Source organism: Lineus longissimus, chromosome 5, assembly GCF_910592395.1.
Source record: "Lineus longissimus chromosome 5, tnLinLong1.2, whole genome shotgun sequence".
Lineage (NCBI taxonomy): Eukaryota > Metazoa > Nemertea > Pilidiophora > Heteronemertea > Lineidae > Lineus > Lineus longissimus.
The window spans coordinates 21,998,668-22,022,801 of record NC_088312.1 but is presented as its reverse complement, the minus strand read 5'-3'; the positions used below and the strand labels follow the sequence as shown (position 1 = coordinate 22,022,801).

Sequence of the window (24,134 nt, the reverse complement as noted above, 5' to 3'; positions counted from 1 at the left end):
TGGGACTCGATATATCAGTGGGTCGATTGCACCGCTGTGCTAGCTATGCTAAAAAATCATAGCAGAAGATTTAAACCTTACTGCGCCAACCGGTTACAAGAAATCAGAGACACGGCAGAGGAACTAAAAGTCAACATGAGACATGTCCCAGGTACAATGAATATTGCAGACATATGCAGTAGAGGACTCGACATGGACAAGTTTTTAGAGTATGGACAGTTCTACAATGGACCAGAGTTTTTATGGGGTCCACCAGAGGCATGGCCAGTATGTCCAGCTATGGAGGAGCTTCCAGATGATTACCCTGAGTTCAAGAGGGATGTGACAGTTGCAGCAGTAGAGAGGATGGACATAGCTGAGGACCAGGATGGGACACTCATGAAAATGGTCGAGCGTCACTTCGATTGGACCAAGTTGAGGTTGTCGACTGCATGGTTGCTGCGATTCAAGACATGGTGCCTACAGACGAAGTGTGGGAAGCGAATCCAGGAGTACACAGGACTGAAGGGACCGATAACAGTCAAGGAGATTACGAGTGCTGAAATAGCAATTGTCTCTTACGTGTAGCAATCAGTCTACAAGGAGAAGATAGGCAAGATTGGAAAGGTGGGACCAAAAATGAAGAAAACGCAGCTGCACAAATTACAGCCATTTGTGGACGGAGCTGGCTCACTCAGAGTCGGAGGACGACTAACGGAGAGTAACCTACCTTACTCGGAGAAGCATCAACTGATCTTGCCTCAGAAACACCATCTGTCTGTAGTAGTGGCTCGGTATTATCACGTTGCTTTCACTCATGCACCACCGAGGACACTACTGTACCTGCTGAGAAAGCGTTACTGGATAATACATGGGACGCAGCTAGCACACATGACACAGGAAAGATGCATCACGTGCATCAGGTCATTGGCAAATCCCGAGGAACAGTTGCAAGGAGTATTACCAAAGGGAAGAGTGGCATCAGGAAACCTATGGTTTGAGACAGGTTGCGAAGCCAGGTGAAATGCTACGTGATTGGACTTGTCTCATTCACAGTCAAGGCGGTGCATTTCGAGATGATGGTGGATATGACTGTACCATCATTCTTGAATGCCATGAGACGATTCTTAGCTAGAAGATCTAGGCCAAAGAAGTTGATCACCGACAATGCTGGAACTTTTGCAGCTGGAATACGGGAGTTAAACGAGCTACAGGAACTCTATAATGCTTCTGGAGTAGATCATTATATGAAGGAGAAAGAAATCGAGTGGGTGCCAAACGTGCCAAAAGCATCCAACAGAAACGGACTATTCGAGAGACCTTTTCGAACACTGCGCAAGGTCTTGCTAGATACATTGCATGGGCAAGTGACTACCGAGGATCAGTTGGCAACCATTGTTACAGAGTGCGAATTTCTGTACAATAGCCGTCCGCTGTGCGCAATCAGTGAAAGTGCACAGGATCCGTTACCAATCACACCCAACATGATCATAAATCCAGAACCTGCCGAGGCACACCCACCAGGAGTCTTCTTTGAGAAGGATTTGATCGTCAGAAACAGGTACCGTCAGGTACAAGCACTCGTCAATGAGTTCTGGGCAAGGTTCAGGAGCGAATATGTCACATCTCTACAGGAGAAGACAAAAGCCATTACCAAACAGCGTAACTTCCAGAAGGGAGATCTGGTAATGATGTGTGATGAAATGATATCATCTCACAGAGGCCGCTATCCTACAGCAGTAATTGTCGAAGCAGAGCAATCAGAAGCGGACAATCAGGTGCGGAAAGTAACCCTGAGGACAGCAAGAGGAACTTACCAGAGACCGGTGAACAAGATTTGCCTCCTGGAAGACGCACCCGCAGAATCACGCAAGGAGGCAGAATAGATATTTTCCTGTGATTACTGTACGCTCCTGTGTGTCCTGAATGTCGATAATCGCAACCATTCAACTACTGTAAAGTAGTCCAGGAACCGTCGTATAGATTCGCAAAAGGACTCAATATGCACAACCAGTGCATACACAGCTTTAATACTGCAGACAGTTAATTAGATATTGCTTTTTCTAGGATGTGGTTCTGAACCATATGTGTTCAATTGTTTGAAGAAATCAAGATTCAATCTGTGAATTTAAATCAGAGAGAAAATCCATACAAGTTGGAATCGGAATGAATAGTGTGTATCATTCCTAGCATATCTACAATGCCACTTGGCTGAGGTAGAGGCCAAACGGGCGGAGCATGAGGCAGCCAAACGTAAGAAAAGACTTGATCTGCAAGCTGATCATGAACGTAAAAAATGGCTTCTACAACAGGAGGAAGACGCCATCGAGGAGGAACGATGGCAGAGACTATTTGATATCGAGACTCGCATCCAGGCGGAGGAGATCGGTTTGGATAGTGATGACGATGCTGACTCTAGGGCTGGAGATTTTGATGGTGAGGTTCAGATCGAGGATCCAGATTTGGTGTGTCATGGAGCTGATGGTCTAAGCTTAGACCGTGAGCGTGTTCGCAATAAGCCTAAGCCTGAACGAGAGCACGTGGATGTCGCTGTAAAGGAGACTGAAGCTGAAGTAGCTGATCAGTTCGATAAAATGGTGGATAATATGATGGATCGATTCGAGGATTTCTCACTGGTAAAAGGGGAACGACGGGATCGTGAAAACATCATGAAGGATCAGCTGCATAGGCCTGCCACAGAGAGTCACCAGAAAGCAATGGATGGGCTCGTGAAGAGGCAAAGAGTGGACGTGGATAGTCGGGATTCAACTCTTAGGTTGGACAAGGGACTCACAGTTCGCCAGGGAGTAGAGGATAGGCCTACTCAGGAACGTCAGGAAGGTAGGCCCACTCAGGCTACTAGTCGTCATTTACATGTCAAGGATGAGGATCCTATTGGCTCGAGACAAGGAGCTCAGGAACTTAGGCCTACCCAGGCCAGTAATCTTCATACTAATAGTGTTCAGGATCAGTCATGTACAAAGTCAGTGCATGGCAAGAATGATGGTTTGAATGCAGTAGTAGATCATTTGAGGCTGCTGCAGACACGTCTGGAATTACCCAAACCAGACATGAAAGGATTCTCTGGGGATCCATTGGACTTCCCTAGGTTCAAAAATGCATTCAAGTCGAATGTTGAAGGAAGGACTGACAATTTGTGTGAACGATATCAGAACTTAAGGAAGTATTGTACTGGTAGAGCAGCTGAGGTTATTTCCAAATACGATATGCTGCCACCTGAGGATGCCTATCAAGTGGCCACTCATGAACTCTGGCGACAATTCGGACAATCGCATCTGATAACACAGGAGTTTCACAAGAGACTGAGAGGTGTGTCAGACATCAAGCTGGGTGAGAGGCAGGAACTGAGAAAGTATGCAGAATTGTTTGAAACTGCATACCTCTCAATGAGAAGCATTGGAAAGGAAAGTGCGCTGGACCATCCTGGTTATCTAGTAGATGTAGTGGCTAAACTACCACTACACGATAGGAGGGGGTGGCTCAGGAGATTTGCAAAGGTTCGCGAATCTGGGAGTCAGGATGTCAGATTCAAACATGTTGTCGATTTTGTGAAGGAGCTGGCGTTACAAATGAATGACAGTCAGTTTGCTGTACTTCTAGATAAACGAGCCAGTGGTACTGCTAGCACTACCCCCACTGGCGGTAGTGTTCAGAATTTCAATAGATATGCTGCGAGGAGTAATGCATCGGGGAGTTGGACTAAATCCAAGTCTCAATCAGTCTTTACGACTAGTACCGTAAAAGGAGAGAATAGGAGTACCAGTACTCATGGTTCCAAGGAAAAGGACACCCTGAAAAGGGACACTAACAATAACATTGGTTACAATCAGAAATGTGTTGTATGCTCAAAAGCTGGTCATCAAATTTGGGAATGTCGCATGCTGAAAGCCAAACCATGGAAGGAGCGACACGAGATCATAAAAGGTGAGAAGCTATGCTATTACTGTCTGAATGCAGATAAGAAACTCGATCACAGCCTTGTGTCAAAGTGCCCTTTGCCAAAGGAATGCAAGGTGAAGGATTGCAGAGCATCGCGAAAGCATCACACACTTCTCCATTTCGATGAAAAACCTTGTGAGACTTTAGAAAACATGTGTACACATGTTGAGGGTGCACAGGATCAGAAAGTATACTTTCCAGCTTTTCCTGTAGTTGTGAAATCGCCTGTATCAGGAAAGGAAGTCAGGACCTGGGCCGGTATAGACTCGTACTCTAGTGCATGTTTCATGGAGAAAAGCTTGCTGTTTGATCTTGCGATAGAACCAGCGGATGAAAACATTTCATTGAACACTTTGCATGGGACTCAGTCAGGACTCAGTACTGTCGTCGAGTTGGACATTTCAAGTGCAGATGGTACCGAGGAGCCGATCAGATTGAACGAGGTATATTCATGGGAGAAATTGCCCATGGGTAACCGACATATCCCCAGCAAGGAAGTATGGAAATGGTACAGCCATCTATCAGAGCTGCAGATCTCGGCGACGCCCACTGATAGAGTAAAGATACTCATTGGTAGCAATGTACCAGAAGTACACCAGCAATAGGAGTGGAGACCAGGAGAATCGAGAGGGGATCCAGTGGCAGTCAGGTACAAATGGGGCTGGACATTGCTCGGTGGAATCCCACATGGCAAGTTGGATTGCAACTTTGTATCTCTGGAAAAGAATCTGAGTGAGAAGCTAATGCAGTTAGCTGAGTTCGAGTATGCAGGGACTAAGTATGAATTCGAAAAGCCAATTTCTGCAGATGACCTCAAGGTCAGAAAGATTCTCGAAGATGGGACATATCGTTGTGATGGACACTACTACAATCCAATCCCGCTCATAGAGACTGCTGATACAATGCCAAACAATAGAGAATTAGCACGGAAACGCCTAATGTCATTAAAATCGAACTGTCCAAGGGGAAGACAGTTGCCCCTACATCAGAGAAGACGGAGTTGGAGGCATACCAGGAGTTATTTGCTGACTATAGAAACAAGGGATACATTCGGAGAATACCCAAGGATGAAATCAAGACTGAGGATGTGGTGAATTACGTGCCATTCCACCACGTGTACCATGAGGCCAAACCAGGCAAATTGAGACTTGTTTGGGATGCAGCAGCCAAATATGAGAATTCATGCCTGAATGATCATATCTACAGTGGAGAGGATCAGATAAACTCGCTCCTAGCTGTCCTCCTCAGATTCAGGATGGGCGGAGAAATCGCATTCCAAGCAGACATTAATTGTATGTTTAACCAGGTGTTTGTCCCTAGAGAAAATTGGAACTTACTGCGATTCTTGTGGTTCGTAGATGATGATATCAACGGTGATGTCGAGGAATACCAGCTACTGCATAATTTCTTCGGCGGGACGCACTCACCGGGGAATGCAGGCTACGCCATGAAAAGAACCTGCAAGGACAATGCTGATCAGTTTCACCCTGAAGTCATCAAAACAGGACTGAGACATTCCTATGTTGATGACATAATCCGATCGATGAAAAAGGAGATAGCCATATCATAGTGAAGAACATCTTCGATATGTATGACATAGGAGGATTCGAGCTGGCAAAATCGGTCACAAACTCAGCAGAATTGATGCAGTTGATTCCAGAGGATAGACGGGCAAAGTCTGTGAAGGAGCTGGATTTAGACATCTCAGGAGGAGAGATTGGCACCCAGGAGAGAGTCCTTGGTGTAAGCTGGGAAATTCAAGATGACAGCTTCATGTTCAAGACAAGGAAGAAAGACAGGCCTTTGACAAGACGAGGCCTCCTAGGACATATTGCATCGCTGTTCGATCCAGAGGGCAGCATTGCCCCGGTAACGTTGAAACCTAAACAGATCTTGCAGAGGAATACCAGAAATGGGAGTGGATGGGATGATCCGCTGGTACCAGGGGATGCTGAGGAGATAGAAAGGTGGCTGGAGTCCATCTCAAAGCTGTCTGAAGTTAAGAGACCGCGCTACATTGTCCCAAAAGGATTCGGAGAGATCAAGTCAAGACAGCTACATGTAATGTCCGATGGATCGGAATCGGGATACGGCTACGTACTGTTCGCTTATCATGTCAACAGTGAAGGAAAGATTCATGTCAGCTTTGTATTGGCCAAGACGCTAGTAACACCGGCGAAGAAGAAGACAATACCTCGAATAGAATTGCAGGCAGCCCTTCTATCGATGGGAGCGATCAGATTCGTCGTGAATGAGTCGGATGTGCACTGGGACTCGATCTATCAGTGGGTCGATAGCACCGCTGTGCTAGCTATGCTAAAAAATCATAGCAGAAGATTTAAACCTTACTGCGCCAACCGGTTACAAGAAATCAGAGACACGGCAGAGGAACTAAAAGTCAACATGAGACATGTCCCAGGTACAATGAATATTGCAGACATATGCAGTAGAGGACTCGACATGGACAAGTTTTTTGAGTATGGACAGTTCTACAATGGACCAGAGTTTTTATGGGGTCCACCAGAGGCATGGCCAGTATGTCCAGCTATGGAGGAGCTTCCAGATGATTACCCTGAGTTCAAGAGGGATGTGACAGTTGCAGCAGTAGAGAGGATGGACATAGCTGAGGACCAGGATGGGACATTCATGAAAATGGTCGAGCCTCACTCCGATTGGACCAAGTTGAGGTTGTCGACTGCATGGTTGCTGCGATTCAAGACGTGGTGCCTACAGACGAAGTGTGGGAAGCGAATCCAGGAGTACACAGGACTGAAGGGACCGATAACAGTCAAGGAGATTACGAGTGCTGAAATAGCAATTGTCTCTTACGTGCAGCAATCAGTCTACAAGGAGGAGATAGGCAAGATTGGAAAGGTGGGACCAAAAATGAAGAAAACGCAGCTGCACAAATTACAGCCATTTGTGGACGGAGCTGGCTCACTCAGAGTCGGAGGACGACTAACGGAGAGTAACCTACCTTACTCGGAGAAGCATCAACTGATCTTGCCTCAGAAACACCATCTGTCTGTAGTAGTGGCTCGGTATTATCACGTTGCTTTCACTCATGCACCACCGAGGACACTACTGTACCTGCTGAGAAAGCGTTACTGGATAATACATGGGACGCAGCTAGCACACATGACACAGGAAAGATGCATCACGTGCATCAGGTCATTGGCAAATCCCAAGGAACAGTTGCAAGGAGTATTACCAAAGGGAAGAGTGGCATCAGGAAACCTATGGTTTGAGACAGGTTGCTGATAATTAGTAGACCTTACCACCATGACTTTGGTGGCAGTGATCATAGTGTTAGACCAAACACCCGTGATCTGTAGAGAGGGAAAAAGCACATGGTGCAGTGAGACAGAAGGAGCTCGGTGAGCAACTAAAGTGATCCAAAGGAATGGGAATCTGGCCGGCCCGGACAAGCAGATAAGTTACAAGGTACCACAAGGGATCATAGCTGAAGTACAAAGTGAGTGGTTACTCAGATATTTTCATGGTAGCAGAGCAATTCAGGATTTCACGGATCTCTTGACTTTCAAACAGTGACATAAAATTCCAAGATGGCGGCTTCAAATTTCAAGAACCCACCAGTTTTCACCCCAGGGATGGACTATGAAACATGGAAAAACAAACTAACTATATGGCAAACAATGACTGATTTAGCTGACACAAAGCAGGCACTAGCTGTTGCCCTTACACTACAAGGTCAAGCCCGTGCACGAGCTGTCGAAATCAAGGTAGAGAAACTAAGTGAAAAAGATGGCAAAGGACTGAAAACGCTCCTGCAGGAGTTGGATAAGATTTTCCTAAGGGACAAAGTAGATGTGGCGTATGAACACTACACCAGTTTTGATAAGTATCACAAACAAGAAGGGCAAACTATGACAGAGTTTATCATAGAGTTTGAGAGGAGACATGAGCTCTGTAAGAAATCAAACATGTCGTTACCTGATGCTGTTCTCAGTTTCAAATTACTCGACAGTGCGGGACTTTCGGACACAGATCGACAACTAGCGCTGACTGCTGCCTCTGATTTGAAGTTCAGTTCCATGAAGTCGGCGCTGAAAAGAATTTTTGGGGGTACATCTCCGAGTAATAGTTCAAGCGATGACACTGGCATTACTGTAAAAACAGAGAATGCATGTTACACCAAGTCTAATGCTCCATATGCTCAGTCTAATTCTAGATCATTTCCAAACAACACAAGAAGGAATCAAGGACCAGGTCGTGGCCCAGGACACTACAACGCTGGTAGTAGAAACGATAAAAAAGGTGAGGTACCCAGAGGAACAAACCCACTCGATAGATTCGGAAATCGTACTAAGTGCGCTGTGTGTAAATCGGTTTTTCATTGGGCAAAGGATTGCCCCCACAGAGAGGAAATAAAGGAATGCAAAGATGAGGAGGAATGTAATATAACTTTGTTTGTAAAAGGCACTGACCCCAGTGAAGTGTTCATGTGCGAGGCATATTCGACGGCAGTAGTCGATACTGCATGTACACGGAGTGTATGTGGACAAGAATGGTTAGATAATTACAAGAGCATCTTGGGTACAGATCAGCAGTCGCGCATTACGTGTAAGGATAGTACAAGAGTGTTCAGATTCGGTGATGGGAAACAGGTCAAATCGCTTAAATGTGTTCAGATTCCAGCACAAATTGCTGGCACCGCATGCAACATCCAGACAGAAGTAGTAAATAGCAAGTTACCACTTCTTCTGAGCAAGGATGCTCTAAAAAGGGCGCAGACAGTACTAGACATAAGCAATGATACTGTAAAGATGTTTGGTAAACCTGTGCAGCTACTGCAAACTTCTACTGGTCACTATTGCATAGAGTTAGTACCACATGATGCGGAAGCTAGTTTTGTTGAAAATCAAGTATTGGTGACACAGAATGGCTCGGACTTGTTTCAGGAACAGCTCATCATGGAGGAGGAAGCTCTCAAAACAGAGGTGATGCAGGTGACAGAACTACAGGATGCACAAAGGCAAAAGGCAAATTTGATTAAGATTCACAAGCAGTTCGGGCATGCTTCTGCAGATAGATTGCAGAAGTTACTGATCAGTGCAGGCATGAAGAATCCAGAAATTTTTCAAATGCTGACGGATGTTGTCAAAGAGTGTGAAACTTGCCAAATGTATAGGAAAGTACCTCCCAAACCAGCAGTGGGCCTCCCTTTAGCGACGGATTTCAACCAAACCGTAGCTGTTGACCTGCATGAGCTAGACAGGAACATTTGGTATTTACATATCATTGATGAGTTCACTCGTTTCAGTGCTGGGGCAATTGTCAAAAGGAAGTTGCCTCAAGTGTTCGTCCAAGAGTTTCTATCCCGTTGGATAAGCATCTTTGGACCCCCAACTTCATTGTTCAGTGACAATGGCGGAGAATTTTCTAATTCGGAGACACGTGATTTGTGTGAGAATTTCAACATAAAGGTGATCACAACTGCCGCGTACGCGCCATTCAGTAATGGCCTCTTAGAAAAGCACAATCATGTCCTAACAAACATAATGCTAAAGGTAAAGCATGACAGAAATTGCAGTTGGGAGACAGCACTGAAATGGGCACTCAATGCAAAGAATAGCATGATAAATGTACATGGCTTCAGTGCATACCAAATGGTGTTCGGCAGAAATCCAAATCTACCTGCAAACCTTACCAACCAGTTGCCAGCCCTGGAGGGGACTACCACCAGCAAGGTCGTAGGAGAACACCTAGGAGCCCTCTACGCAACGAGGAAGGCTTTCACAGAGACTGAGTGCTCTGAGAGGATAAGGAGAGCCCTGAAGAAGCAGACACGGTCATACACAGGTGACAAGTACCAGATGGGTGACAAAGTATACTACAGGAGGCCAGACAATACGGAGTGGAAGGGTCCTGGCACAGTCATTGGCCAAGATGGAAAAATTGTATTCATCAGACATGGTGGGATCTTAGTGAGGGTTCATATCAGTAGGCTTCAGTTAGTGAACCAACAGAGGAGTCACAGTGCTATGACAGGGGACTCTTCGGGACATCCAACAGAGAACAAGGACAATGATAGAAAGAGACAGGATCGATCAAGCAAGGATGAGCAGCCTCAGAAACCAGCAACAGGAGATGATGATGATCAGCCGCCGATCCAACACGGAGATGATCATCCAAACCAAGACCAGGATCAAGAGGAGGGAGCACAGGGACAAATCCCGGGGATTAGGACTGATCGGATCAAAGTTGGACAAGATATCGCTTTCAAACACGATGAAAAGGAGGAAAGGATGACAGCCAAAGTTGTTAGCCGTGCTGGGAAAGCAGGTGGAAAATACAAACACTGGTATAATATACAGTACCTGGGTGGAGATAGTGGATCTGAGGCGGTAGATTTGGAAAAGGTTAATGGGCTAGAATTGGTTGATGTTGAACATGAAAAACAAGGACGGGACCCAGATGAAGTGATGATTTCCCAAAATGTGGACTTTGAAGAAGCTAAACAAAAGGAACTTTCGAGTTGGAGCAATCATCAGGTCTATTCAGAAGTGCAGGACCAAGGACAAAAGTGTGTATCAACGAAATGGGTTCTGACTTTAAAGGATACGGAAGCCGGAATAATCCCCAAGGCCAGACTTGTAGCTCGGGGGTTTGAGGAGCATGGTGCAAACCAAACAGATTCCCCCACTTGTGGGAACGATTCCTTGAGGATAGTGATGGCTGTGATCGCACAGAGGAGGTGGGTGGTAAACTCAATGGACATTAAGACGGCCTTCCTTCAAGGAAATAGTTTGGAGAGGGACATCTTTGTGAAACCGCCCAAGGAAGCAAATGTGTCGGGAAAAGTTTGGAGGCTGAAAAAGTGCGTCTATGGATTGAGTGATGCTTCTCTTAGCTGGTACAACAAAGTGAAGGATGTGATGATAGAAACTGGAGGAAAAATCTCCAAAGTGGGTCCAGCCGTGTTCTCATGGCGGGATAGTAAGGGAGAACTGATTGGGCTGTTGGCTGCTCACGTGGATGATTTCATATGGGGAGGCACCAAACAGTTTGAGATGTCAGTAATTCAACAGCTGAGGCAGAGTCTAAATGTGGGGAGAGAGGATAGGCAATCCTTTAAGTACCTTGGCTTGGAAGTCCAACACAGAGATGGGGACATTCTTGTGAACCAAGAGGGCTTTGCTTCTAGTCTGACACCGATACAGTTAGGCAGCTCTCGATCACTCCAAAAGGATTTTGCTGTCGCCGAGGAAGAGCGGAAACATTTGAGGTCAATAATTGGGCAGTTGCTCTGGATTGCACGTCAAACAAGGCCTGATATAATATTCGATACGGCAGTGCTGGCAACTCGCGTGAAGTCTGCCACTGTGAATGATTTGCTGGAAGCAAACAAGATCATTAGGAGAGTGAGATCAGAACATGTATCTCTAAGGTTCAGGTACTTAGGAGACGAGGATGTGCAGCTCGTTGTATACACTGATGCATCACTAGGAAATGCTGAAGATAATGGTTCTCATGGAGGACAATTGGTCTTTTTGATGGGAAAGGATGGAGTATGTAACCCTCTTTGCTGGAGTTCCAAGAAAATACGCAGAGTGGTAAGGAGCACTCTAGCAGCTGAGACACTTTCGATGGCAGACGGAATAGATCGAGGGATATTTCTGGCCACGTTGTTCTGTGAGTTGCAACATGGAGTTGCAAATCCACGTCTATTGGCATTGAAATGTGTTACTGACTGCAAATCTTTATTTGAGGCAATCAACTCCAACAAGTCAGTAACAGAAAAGAGACTGAGATTAGAATTGTCTGCGATTAAGGAGAATGTGGACAACAAACAAGTGAACGAGATCATGTGGGTGGAGTCATGTGAACAGCTGGCGGACTGTCTTACCAAACGGGGAGCATCAGCTCTCAAGTTGCTAAGTGTTCTGGAGAGCGGAAAGCTGTCCGGAATGAAACTTTTCTAAGCCCGCCTGAAGAAAGGGACTAGACATTCTTTGTAAATATGTTATTTATGCGTTCGACGTTTTAGTTTCGTTAAGTCCGCCTATAGATAATGGACTAGACTTTTCCTGTGTTTGACTTTGCAAGTTTTTGAGGGATTTTTGTCACAATACGTAATTCGAAGGGAACAATGCAGGATGAGAACAATAGAACAAAAAGAAGAGAGATGAGTTTGATAATTAGTAGACCTTACCACCATGACTTTGGTGGCAGTGATCATAGTGTTAGACCAAACACCTGTGATCTGTAGAGAGGGAAAAAGCACATGGTGCAGTGAGACAGAAGGAGCTCGGTGAGCAACTAAAGTGATCCAAAGGAATGGGAATCTGGCCGGCCTGGACAAGCAGATAAGTTACAAGGTACCACAAGGGATCATAGCTGAAGTACAAAGTGAGTGGTTACTCAGATATTTTCATGGTAGCAGAGCAATTCAGGATTTCACGGATCTCTTGACTTTCAAACAGTGACATAAAATTCCAAGATGGCGGCTTCAAATTTCAAGAACCCACCAGTTTTCACCCCAGGGATGGACTATGAAACATGGAAAAACGAACTGGCTACATGGCAAACAATGACTGATTTAGCTGACACAAAGCAGACACTAGCTGTTGCCCTTACACTACAAGGTCAAGCCCGTGCACGAGCTGTCGAAATCAAGGTAGAGAAACTAAGTGAAAAAGATGGCAAAGGACTGAAAACGCTCCTGCAGGAGTTGGATAAGATTTTCCTGAGGGACAAAGTAGATGTGGCGTATGAACACTACACCAGTTTTGATAAGTATCACAAACAAGAAGGGCAAACTATGACAGAGTTTATCATAGAGTTTGAGAGGAGACATGAGCTCTGTAAGAAATCAAACATGTCGTTACCTGATGCTGTTCTCAGTTTCAAATTACTCGACAGTGCGGGACTTTCGGACACAGATCGACAACTAGCGCTGACTGCTGCCTCTGATTTGAAGTTCAGTTCCATGAAGTCGGCGCTGAAAAGAATTTTTGGGGGTACATCTCCGAGTAATAGTTCAAGCGATGACACTGGCATTACTGTAAAAACAGAGAATGCATGTTACACCAAGTCTAATGCTCCATATGCTCAGTCTAATTCTAGATCATTTCCAAACAACACGAGAAGGAATCAAGGACCAGGTCGTGGCCCAGGACACTACAACGCTGGTAGTAGAAACGATAAAAAAGGTGAGGTACCCAGAGGAACAAACCCACTCGATAGATTTGGAAATCGTACTAAGTGCGCTGTGTGTAAATCGGTTTTTCATTGGGCAAAGGATTGCCCCCACAGAGAGGAAATAAAGGAATGCAAAGATGAGGAGGAATGTAATATAACTTTGTTTGTAAAAGGCACTGACCCCAGTGAAGTGTTCATGTGCGAGGCATATTCGACGGCAGTAGTCGATACTGCATGTACACGGAGTGTATGTGGACAAGAATGGTTAGATAATTACAAGAGCATCTTGGGTACAGATCAGCAGTCGCGCATTACGTGTAAGGATAGTACAAGAGTGTTCAGATTCGGTGATGGGAAACAGGTCAAATCGCTTAAATGTGTTCAGATTCCAGCACAAATTGCTGGCACCGCATGCAACATCCAGACAGAAGTAGTAAATAGCAAGTTACCATTTCTTCTGAGCAAGGATGCTCTAAAAAGGGCGCAGACAGTACTAGACATAAGCAATGATACTGCAAAGATGTTTGGTAAACCTGTGCAGCTACTGCAAACTTCTACTGGTCACTATTGCATAGAGTTAGTACCACATGATGCGGAAGCTAGTTTTGTTGAAAATCAAGTATTGGTGACACAGAATGGCTCGGACTTGTTTCAGGAACAGCTCATCATGGAGGAGGAAGCTCTCAAAACAGAGGTGATGCAGGTGACAGAACTACAGGATGCACAAAGGCAAAAGGCAAATTTGATTAAGATTCACAAGCAGTTCGGGCATGCTTCTGCAGATAGATTGCAGAAGTTACTGATCAGTGCAGGCATGAAGAATCCAGAAATTTTTCAAATGCTCACGGATGTTGTCAAAGAGTGTGAAACTTGCCAAACTTGCCTTGTATAGGAAAGTACCTCCCAAACCAGCAGTGGGCCTCCCTTTAGCGACGGATTTCAACCAAACCGTAGCTGTTGACCTGCATGAGCTAGACAGGAACATTTGGTATTTACATATCATTGATGAGTTCACTCGTTTCAGTGCTGGGGCAATTGTCAGAAGGAAGTTGCCTCAAGTGTTCGTCCAAGAGTTTCTATCCCATTGGACTAGCATCTTTGGACCCCCAACTTCATTGTTCAGTGACAATGGCGGAAAATTTTCTAATTCGGAGACACGTGATTTGTGTGAGAATTTCAACATAAAGGTGATCACAACTGCCGCGTACGCGCCATTCAGTAATGGCCTCTTAGAAAAGCACAATCATGTCCTAACAAACATAATGCTAAAGGTAAAGCATGACAGAAATTGCAGTTGGGAGACAGCACTGAAATGGGCACTCAATGCAAAGAATAGCATGATAAATGTACATGGCTTCAGTGCATACCAGCTGGTGTTCGGCAGAAATCCAAATCTACCTGCAAACCTTACCAACCAGTTGCCAGCCCTGGAGGGGACTACCACCAGCAAGGTCGTAGGAGAACACCTAGGAGCCCTCTACGCAACGAGGAAGGCTTTCACAGAGACTGAGTGCTCTGAGAGGATAAGGAGAGCCCTGAAGAAGCAGACACGGTCATACACAGGTGACAAGTACCAGATGGGTGACAAAGTATACTACAGGAGGCCAGACAATACGGAGTGGAAAGGTCCTGGCACAGTCATTGGCCAAGATGGAAAAATTGTATTCATCAGACATGGTGGGATCTTAGTGAGGGTTCATATCAGTAGGCTTCAGTTAGTGAACCAACAGAGGAGTCACAGTGCTATGACAGGGGACTCTTCGGGACATCCAACAGAGAACAAGGACAATGATAGAAACAGACAGGATCGATCAAGCAAGGATGAGCAGCCACAGAAACCAGCAACAGGAGATGATGATGATCAGCCGCCGATCCAACACGGAGATGATCATTCAAACCAAGACCAGGATCAAGAGGAGGGAGCACAGGGACAAAACCCGGGGATTAGGACTGATCGGATCAAAGTTGGACAAGATATCGCTTTCAAACACGATGAAAAGGAGGAAAGGATGACAACCAAAGTTGTTAGCCGTGCTGGGAAAGCAGGTGGAAAATACAAACACTGGTATAATATACAGTACCTAGGTGGAGATAGTGGATCTGAGGCGGTAGATTTGGAAAAGGTTCATGGGCTGGAATTGGTTGATGTTGAACATGAAGAACAAGGACAGGACCCAGATGAAGTGATGATTTCCCAAAATGTGGACTTTGAAGAAGCTAAACAAAAGGAACTTTCGAGTTGGAGCAATCATCAGGTCTATTCAGAAGTGCAGGACCAAGGACAAAAGTGTGTATCAACGAGATGGGTTCTGACTTTAAGGGATACGGAAGCCGGAATAATCCCCAAGGCCAGACTTGTAGCTCGGGGGTTTGAGGAGCATGGTACAAACCAAACAGATTCCCCCACTTGTGGGAACGATTCCTTGAGGATAGTGATGGCTGTGATCGCACAGAGGAGGTGGGTGGTAAACTCAATGGACATTAAGACGGCCTTCCTTCAAGGAAATAGTTTGGAGAGGGACATCTTTGTGAAACCGCCCAAGGAAGCAAATGTGTCGGGAAAAGTTTGGAGGCTGAAAAAGTGCGTCTATGGATTGAGTGATGCTTCTCTTAGCTGGTACAACAAAGTGAAGGATGTGATGTTAGAAACTGGAGGAAAAATCTCCAAAGTGGGTCCAGCCGTGTTCTCATGGCGGGATAGTAAGGGAGAACTGATTGGGCTGTTGGCTGCTCACGTGGATGATTTCATATGGGGAGGCACCAAACAGTTTGAGATGTCAGTAATTCAACAGCTGAGGCAGAGTCTAAATGTGGGGAGAGAGGATAGGCAATCCTTTAAGTACCTTGGCTTGGAAGTCCAACACAGAGATGGGGACATTCTTGTGAACCAAGAGGGCTTTGCTTCTAGTCTGACACCGATACAGTTAGGCAGCTCTCGATCACTCCAAAAGGATTTTGCTGTCGCCGAGGAAGAGCGGAAACATTTGAGGTCAAAAATTGGGCAGTTGCTCTGGATTGCACGTCAAACAAGGCCTGATATAATATTCGATACGGCAGTGCTGGCAACTCGCGTGAAGTCTGCCACTGTGAATGATTTGCTGGAAGCAAACAAGATCATTAGGAGAGTGAGATCAGAACATGTATCTCTAAGGTTCAGGTACTTAGGAGACGAGGATGTGCAGCTCGTTGTATACACTGATGCATCACTAGGAAATGCTGAAGATAATGGTTCTCATGGAGGACAATTGGTCTTTTTGATGGGAAAGGATGGAGTATGTAACCCTGTTTGCTGGAGTTCCAAGAAAATACGCAGAGTGGTAAGGAGCACTCTAGCAGCTGAGACACTTTCGATGGCAGACGGAATAGATCGAGGGATATTTCTGGCCACGTTGTTCTGTGAGTTGCAACATGGAGTTGCAAATCCACGTCTATTGGCATTGAAATGTGTTACTGACTGCAAATCTTTATTTGAGGCAATCAACTCCAACAAGTCAGTAACAGAAAAGAGACTGAGATTAGAATTGTCTGCGATTAAGGAGAATGTGGACAACAAACAAGTGAACGAGATCATGTGGGTGGAGTCATGTGAACAGCTGGCGGACTGTCTTACCAAACGGGGAGCATCAGCTCTCAATTTGCTAAGTGTTCTGGCGAGCGGAAAGCTGTCCGGAATGAAACTTTTCTAAGCCCGCCTGAAGAAAGGGACTAGACATTCTTTGTAAATATGTTATTTATGCGTTCGACGTTTTAGTTTCGTTAAGTCCGCCTATAGATAATGGACTAGACTTTTCCTGTGTTTGACTTTGCAAGTTTTTGAGGGATTTTTGTCACAATACGTAATTCGAAGGGAACAATGCAGGATGAGAGCAATAGAACAAAAAGAAGAGAGATGAGTTTGATAATTAGTAGACCTTACCACCATGACTTTGGTGGCAGTGATCATAGTGTTAGACCAAACACCTGTGATCTGTAGAGAGGGAAAAAGCACATGGTGCAGTGAGACAGAAGGAGCTCGGTGAGCAACTAAAGTGATCCAAAGGAATGGGAATCTGGCCGGCCTGGACAAGCAGATAAGTTACAAGGTACCACAAGGGATCATAGCTGAAGTACAAAGTGAGTGGTTACTCAGATATTTTCATGGTAGCAGAGCAATTCAGGATTTCACGGATCTCTTGACTTTCAAACAGTGACATAAAATTCCAAGATGGCGGCTTCAAATTTCAAGAACCCACCAGTTTTCACCCCAGGGATGGACTATGAAACATGGAAAAACGAACTGGCTACATGGCAAACAATGACTGATTTAGCTGACACAAAGCAGACACTAGCTGTTGCCCTTACACTACAAGGTCAAGCCCGTGCACGAGCTGTCGAAATCAAGGTAGAGAAACTTAAGTGAAAAAGATGGCAAAGGACTGAAAACGCTCCTGCAGGAGTTGGATAAGATTTTCCTAAGGGACAAAGTAGATGTGGCGTATGAACACTACACCAGTTTTGATAAGTATCACAAACAAGAAGGGCAAACTATGACAGAGTTTATCATTGAGTTTGAGAGGAGACATGAGCTCTGTAAGAAATCAAACATGTCGTTACCTGATGCTCATCTCAGTTTCAAATTACTTGACAGTGCGGGACTTTCGGACACAGATCGACAACTAGCGCAGACTGCTGCCTCTGATTTGAAGTTCAGTTCCATGAAGTCGGCGCTGAAAAGAATTTTTGGGGGTACATCTCCGAGTAATAGTTCAAGCGATGACACTGGCATTACTGTAAAAACAGAGAATGCATGTTACACCAAGTCTAATGCTCCATATGCTCAGTCTAATTCTAGATCATTTCCAAACAACACGAGAAGGAATCAAGGACCAGGTCGTGGCCCAGGACACTACAACGCTGGTAGTAGAAACGATAAATGAAATGGCCAGGGCCATTGTGCTCACCTCATGTGGAGGAAAGATGGATAAAGAGCATGGTATTGTGTCATGTAGTGTTAGGTTTGATGTAGGTCCAAGCAATTACAATTTCCCCAACATGGCCAATTTACAGTACATTCGACCTCTGTGACCTTGAAAAGTAGGTCAAATCAAAGAAGACCCGGGTGACACATTGAATGGTTGTTAGAATTAGATGTACCTATGATATAAAATTGGTGCCAATCGGGCAAGTCATTACTAGGAATAATGGCATTTTGAAGAATTTAGGATTTGGCCCCCTCCCTGGAGGCCAAACGGCAAATCAGATCGCACCAAACTTCGGTACCTGAGATTACCTGACCAAGGGGTACATGTGTACTTAATTTGTGATCAATAGTCATTGCAGTTAAGGAACGTGCCATAGTTACGGCCTGACAGCGAATTTACGCCATTTGACCTCTGTGACCTTGACAAGAAGGTCAAATTAAAAACCTGTGTGACATATACTGTATGGTAGTTAGATGTACCCATGATATCAAATTGGTGGCAATCGAACAAGAAGTTAAGGAATAATCACATTTTTAAGGTTTTTGGATTTTGCCCCCTGGTGGTCAAGTGGTGAATCATATTGGACCAAACTTCGGTCCCTGAGATCACCTGACTAAGGGGTAAATGTGTACCAAATTTGGTATCAATAGTCATTGCAGTTTAGAAACGTGCCATCGTTACATCCTAACGGCCAATTTACACCATTTGACCTCTGTGACCTTGAAAAGGAGGTCAAATCAAAAACCCGGAGGATATATGATGCACCTTTGCTAGAAGTACCTACCATATTTTTTTCAAAATTTCCCGACTACTATTAAGGGAGATATTGCATATTTTCACTTTTAACGTTTGGCCCCCTGGTGGCCAAACCATGAAACGAATCGGACCGAAACTTGGTCTCCAAGGTGTCATTACATAAGGGTATATGTGTACCAAGTTTCAACTCAATAGCTCTAACAGTTACGAAACGTGCCCTGCTAACGGACGACGGACGACGACGACGACGACGACGACGACGACGACGACGACGACGACGACGACGGACGACGGACGCCACGGTATGGGATAAGCTCACCTCTGCTAAGAGGTGAGCTAAAAAGGTGAGGTACCCAGAGGAACAAACCCACTCGATAGATTTGGAAATCGTACTAAGTGCGCTGTGTGTAAATCGGTTTTTCATTGGGCAAAGGATTGCCCCCACAGAGAGGAAATAAAGGAATGCAAAGATGAGGAGGAATGTAATATAACTTTGTTTGTAAAAGGCACTGACCCCAGTGAAGTGTTCATGTGCGAGGCATATTCGACGGCAGTAGTCGATACTGCATGTACACGGAGTGTATGTGGACAAGAATGGTTAGATAATTACAAGAGCATCTTGGGTACAGATCAGCAGTCGCGCATTACGTGTAAGGATAGTACAAGAGTGTTCAGATTCGGTGATGGGAAACAGGTCAAATCGCTTAAATGTGTTCAGATTCCAGCACAAATTGCTGGCACCGCATGCAACATCCAGACAGAAGTAGTAAATAGCAAGTTACCACTTCTTCTGAGCAAGGATGCTCTAAAAAGGGCGCAGACAGTACTAGACATAAGCAATGATACTGCAAAGATGTTTGGTAAACCTGTGCAGCTACTGCAAACTTCTACTGGTCACTATTGCATAGTTAGTACCACATGATGCGGAAGCTAGTTTTGTTGAAAATCAAGTATTGGTGACACAGAATGGCTCGGACTTGTTTCAGGAACAGCTCATCATGGAGGAGGAAGCTCTCAAAACAGAGGTGATGCAGGTGACAGAACTACAGGATGCACAAAGGCAAAAGGCAAATTTGATTAAGATTCACAAGCAGTTCGGGCATGCTTCTGCAGATAGATTGCAGAAGTTACTGATCAGTGCAGGCATGAAGAATCCAGAAATTTTTCAAATGCTGACGGATGTTGTCAAAGAGTGTGAAACTTGCCAAACTTGCCTTGTATAGGAAAGTACCTCCCAAACCAGCAGTGGGCCTCCCTTTAGCGACGGATTTCAACCAAACCGTAGCTGTTGACCTGCATGAGCTAGACAGGAACATTTGGTATTTACATATCATTGATGAGTTCACTCGTTTCAGTGCTGGGGCAATTGTCAAAAGGAAGTTGCCTCAAGTGTTCGTCCAAGAGTTTCTATCCCATTGGATTAGCATCTTTGGACCCCCAACTTCATTGTTCAGTGACAATGGCGGAGAATTTTCTAATTCGGAGACACGTGATTTGTGTGAGAATTTCAACATAAAGGTGATCACAACTGCCGCGTACGCGCCATTCAGTAATGGCCTCTTAGAAAAGCACAATCATGTCCTAACAAACATAATGCTAAAGGTAAAGCATGACAGAAATTGCAGTTGGGAGACAGCACTGAAATGGGCACTCAATGCAAAGAATAGCATGATAAATGTACATGGCTTCAGTGCATACCAGCTGGTGTTCGGCAGAAATCCAAATCTACCTGCAAACCTTACCAACCAGTTGCCAGCCCTGGAGGGGACTACCACCAGCAAGGTCGTAGGAGAACACCTAGGAGCCCTCTACGCAACAAGGAAGGCTTTCACAGAGACTGAGTGCTCTGAGAGGATAAGGAGAGCCCTGAAGAAGCAGACACGGTCATACACAGGTGACAAGTACCAGATGGGTGACAAAGTATACTACAGGAGGCCAGACAATACGGAGTGGAAGGGTCCTGGCACAGTCATTGGCCAAGATGGAAAAATTGTATTCATCAGACATGGTGGGATCTTAGTGAGGGTTCATATCAGTAGGCTTCAGTTAGTGAACCAACAGAGGAGTCACACTGCTATGACAGGGGACTCTTCGGGACATCCAACAGAGAACAAGGACAATGATAGAAACAGACAGGATCGATCAAGCAAGGATGAGCAGCCACAGAAACCAGCAACAGGAGATGATGATGATCAGCCGCCGATCCAACACGGAGATGATCATTCAAACCAAGACCAGGATCAAGAGGAGGGAGCACAGGGACAAAACCCGGGGATTAGGACTGATCGGATCAAAGTTGGACAAGATATCGCTTTCAAACACGATGAAAAGGAGGAAAGGATGACAACCAAAGTTGTTAGCCGTGCTGGGAAAGCAGGTGGAAAATACAAACACTGGTATAATATACAGTACCTAGGTGGAGATAGTGGATCTGAGGCGGTAGATTTGGAAAAGGTTCATGGGCTGGAATTGGTTGATGTTGAACATGAAGAACAAGGACAGGACCCAGATGAAGTGATGATTTCCCAAAATGTGGACTTTGAAGAAGCTAAACAAAAGGAACTTTCGAGTTGGAGCAATCATCAGGTCTATTCAGAAGTGCAGGACCAAGGACAAAAGTGTATATCAACGAGATGGGTTCTGACTTTAAGGGATACGGAAGCCGGAATAATCCCCAAGGCCAGACTTGTAGCTCGGGGGTTTGAGGAGCATGGTACAAACCAAACAGATTCCCCCACTTGTGGGAACGATTCCTTGAGGATAGTGATGGCTGTGATCGCACAGAGGAGGTGGGTGGTAAACTCAATGGACATTAAGACGGCCTTCCTTCAAGGAAATAGTTTGGAGAGGGACATCTTTGTGAAACCGCCCAAGGAAGCAAATGTGTCGGGAAAAGTTTGGAGGCTGAAAAAGTGCGTCTATGGATTGAGTGATGCTTCTCTTAGCTGGTACAACAAAGTCAAGGATGTGATGTTAGAAACTGGAGGAAAAATCTCCAAAGTGGGTCCAGCCGTGTTCTCATGGCGGGATAGTAAGGGAGAACTGATTGGGCTGTTGGCTGCTCACGTGGATGATTTCATATGGGGAGGCACCAAACAGTTTGAGATGTCAGTAATTCAACAGCTGAGGCAGAGTCTAAATGTGGGGAGAGAGGATAGGCAATCCTTTAAGTACCTTGGCTTGGAAGTCCAACACAGAGATGGGGACATTCTTGTGAACCAAGAGGGCTTTGCTTCTAGTCTGACACCGATACAGTTAGGCAGCTCTCGATCACTCCAAAAGGATTTTGCTGTCGCCGAGGAAGAGCGGAAACATTTGAGGTCAAAAATTGGGCAGTTGCTCTGGATTGCACGTCAAACAAGGCCTGATATAATATTCGATACGGCAGTGCTGGCAACTCGCGTGAAGTCTGCCACTGTGAATGATTTGCTGGAAGCAAACAAGATCATTAGGAGAGTGAGATCAGAACATGTATCTCTAAGGTTCAGGTACTTAGGAGACGAGGATGTGCAGCTCGTTGTATACACTGATGCATCACTAGGAAATGCTGAAGATAATGGTTCTCATGGAGGACAATTGGTCTTTTTGATGGGAAAGGATGGAGTATGTAACCCTGTTTGCTGGAGTTCCAAGAAAATACGCAGAGTGGTAAGGAGCACTCTAGCAGCTGAGACACTTTCGATGGCAGACGGAATAGATCTAGGGATATTTCTGGCCACGTTGTTCTGTGAGTTGCAAATCCACGTCTATTGGCATTGAAATGTGTTACTGACTGCAAATCTTTATTTGAGGCAATCAACTCCAACAAGTCAGTAACAGAAAAGAGACTGAGATTAGAATTGTCTGCGATTAAGGAGAATGTGGACAACAAACAAGTGAACGAGATCATGTGGGTGGAGTCATGTGAACAGCTGGCGGACTGTCTTACCAAACGGGGAGCATCAGCTCTCAAGTTGCTAAGTGTTCTGGAGAGCGGAAAGCTGTCCGGAATGAAACTTTTCTAAGCCCGCCTGAAGAAAGGGACTAGACATTCTTTGTAAATATGTTATTTATGCGTTCGACGTTTTAGTTTCGTTAAGTCCGCCTATAGATAATGGACTAGACTTTTCCTGTGTTTGACTTTGCAAGTTTTTGAGGGATTTTTGTCACAATACGTAATTCGAAGGGAACAATGCAGGATGAGAACAATAGAACAAAAAGAAGAGAGATGAGTTTGATAATTAGTAGACCTTACCACCATGACTTTGGTGGCAGTGATCATAGTGTTAGACCAAACACCTGTGATCTGTAGAGAGGGAAAAAGCACATGGTGCAGTGAAACAGAAGGAGCTCGGTGAGCAACTAAAGTGATCCAAAGGAATGGGAATCTGGCCGGCCTGGACAAGCAGATAAGTTACAAGGTACCACAAGGGATCATAGCTGAAGTACAAAGTGAGTGGTTACTCAGATATTTTCATGGTAGCAGAGCAATTCAGGATTTCACGGATCTCTTGACTTTCAAACAGTGACATAAAATTCCAAGATGGCGGCTTCAAATTTCAAGAACCCACCAGTTTTCACCCCAGGGATGGACTATGAAACATGGAAAAACGAACTGGCTACATGGCAAACAATGACTGATTTAGCTGACACAAAGCAGACACTAGCTGTTGCCCTTACACTACAAGGTCAAGCCCGTGCACGAGCTGTCGAAATCAAGGTAGAGAAACTAATGAAAAAGATGGCAAAGGACTGAAAACGCTCCTGCAGGAGTTGGATAAGATTTTCCTAAGGGACAAAGTAGATGTGGCGTATGAACACTACACCAGTTTTGATAAGTATCACAAACAAGAAGGGCAAACTATGACAGAGTTTATCATAGAGTTTGAGAGGAGACATGAGCTCTGTAAGAAATCAAACATGTCGTTACCTGATGCTGTTCTCAGTTTCAAATTACTCGACAGTGCGGGACTTTCGGACACAGATCGACAACTAGCGCAGACTGCTGCCTCTGATTTGAAGTTCAGTTCCATGAAGTCGGCGCTGAAAAGAATTTTTGGGGGTACATCTCCGAGTAATAGTTCAAGCGATGACACTGGCATTACTGTAAAAACAGAGAATGCATGTTACACCAAGTCTAATGCTCCATATGCTCAGTCTAATTCTAGATCATTTCCAAACAACACGAGAAGGAATCAAGGACCAGGTCGTGGCCCAGGACACTACAACGCTGGTAGTAGAAACGATAAAAAAGGTGAGGTACCCAGAGGAACAAACCCACTCGATAGATTTGGAAATCGTACTAAGTGCGCTGTGTGTAAATCGGTTTTTCAT

The 24,134-nt window shown here is 45.1% G+C and overlaps 2 protein-coding genes across 3 annotated transcripts in view; both read left to right on the top strand.

Annotated features, from left to right (window-relative positions):
• Positions 1-24,134, top strand: part of LOC135487928 (zinc finger protein 260-like) — a 55,261-nt gene that overhangs the window by 9,046 nt on the left and 22,081 nt on the right. The window lies entirely within an intron of this gene.
• Positions 5,527-7,200, top strand: LOC135488611 (uncharacterized). Its single transcript, XM_064773256.1, has one exon. It carries the CDS (start codon positions 5,527-5,529, stop codon positions 7,198-7,200), a length of 1,674 nt encoding a protein of 557 aa, XP_064629326.1.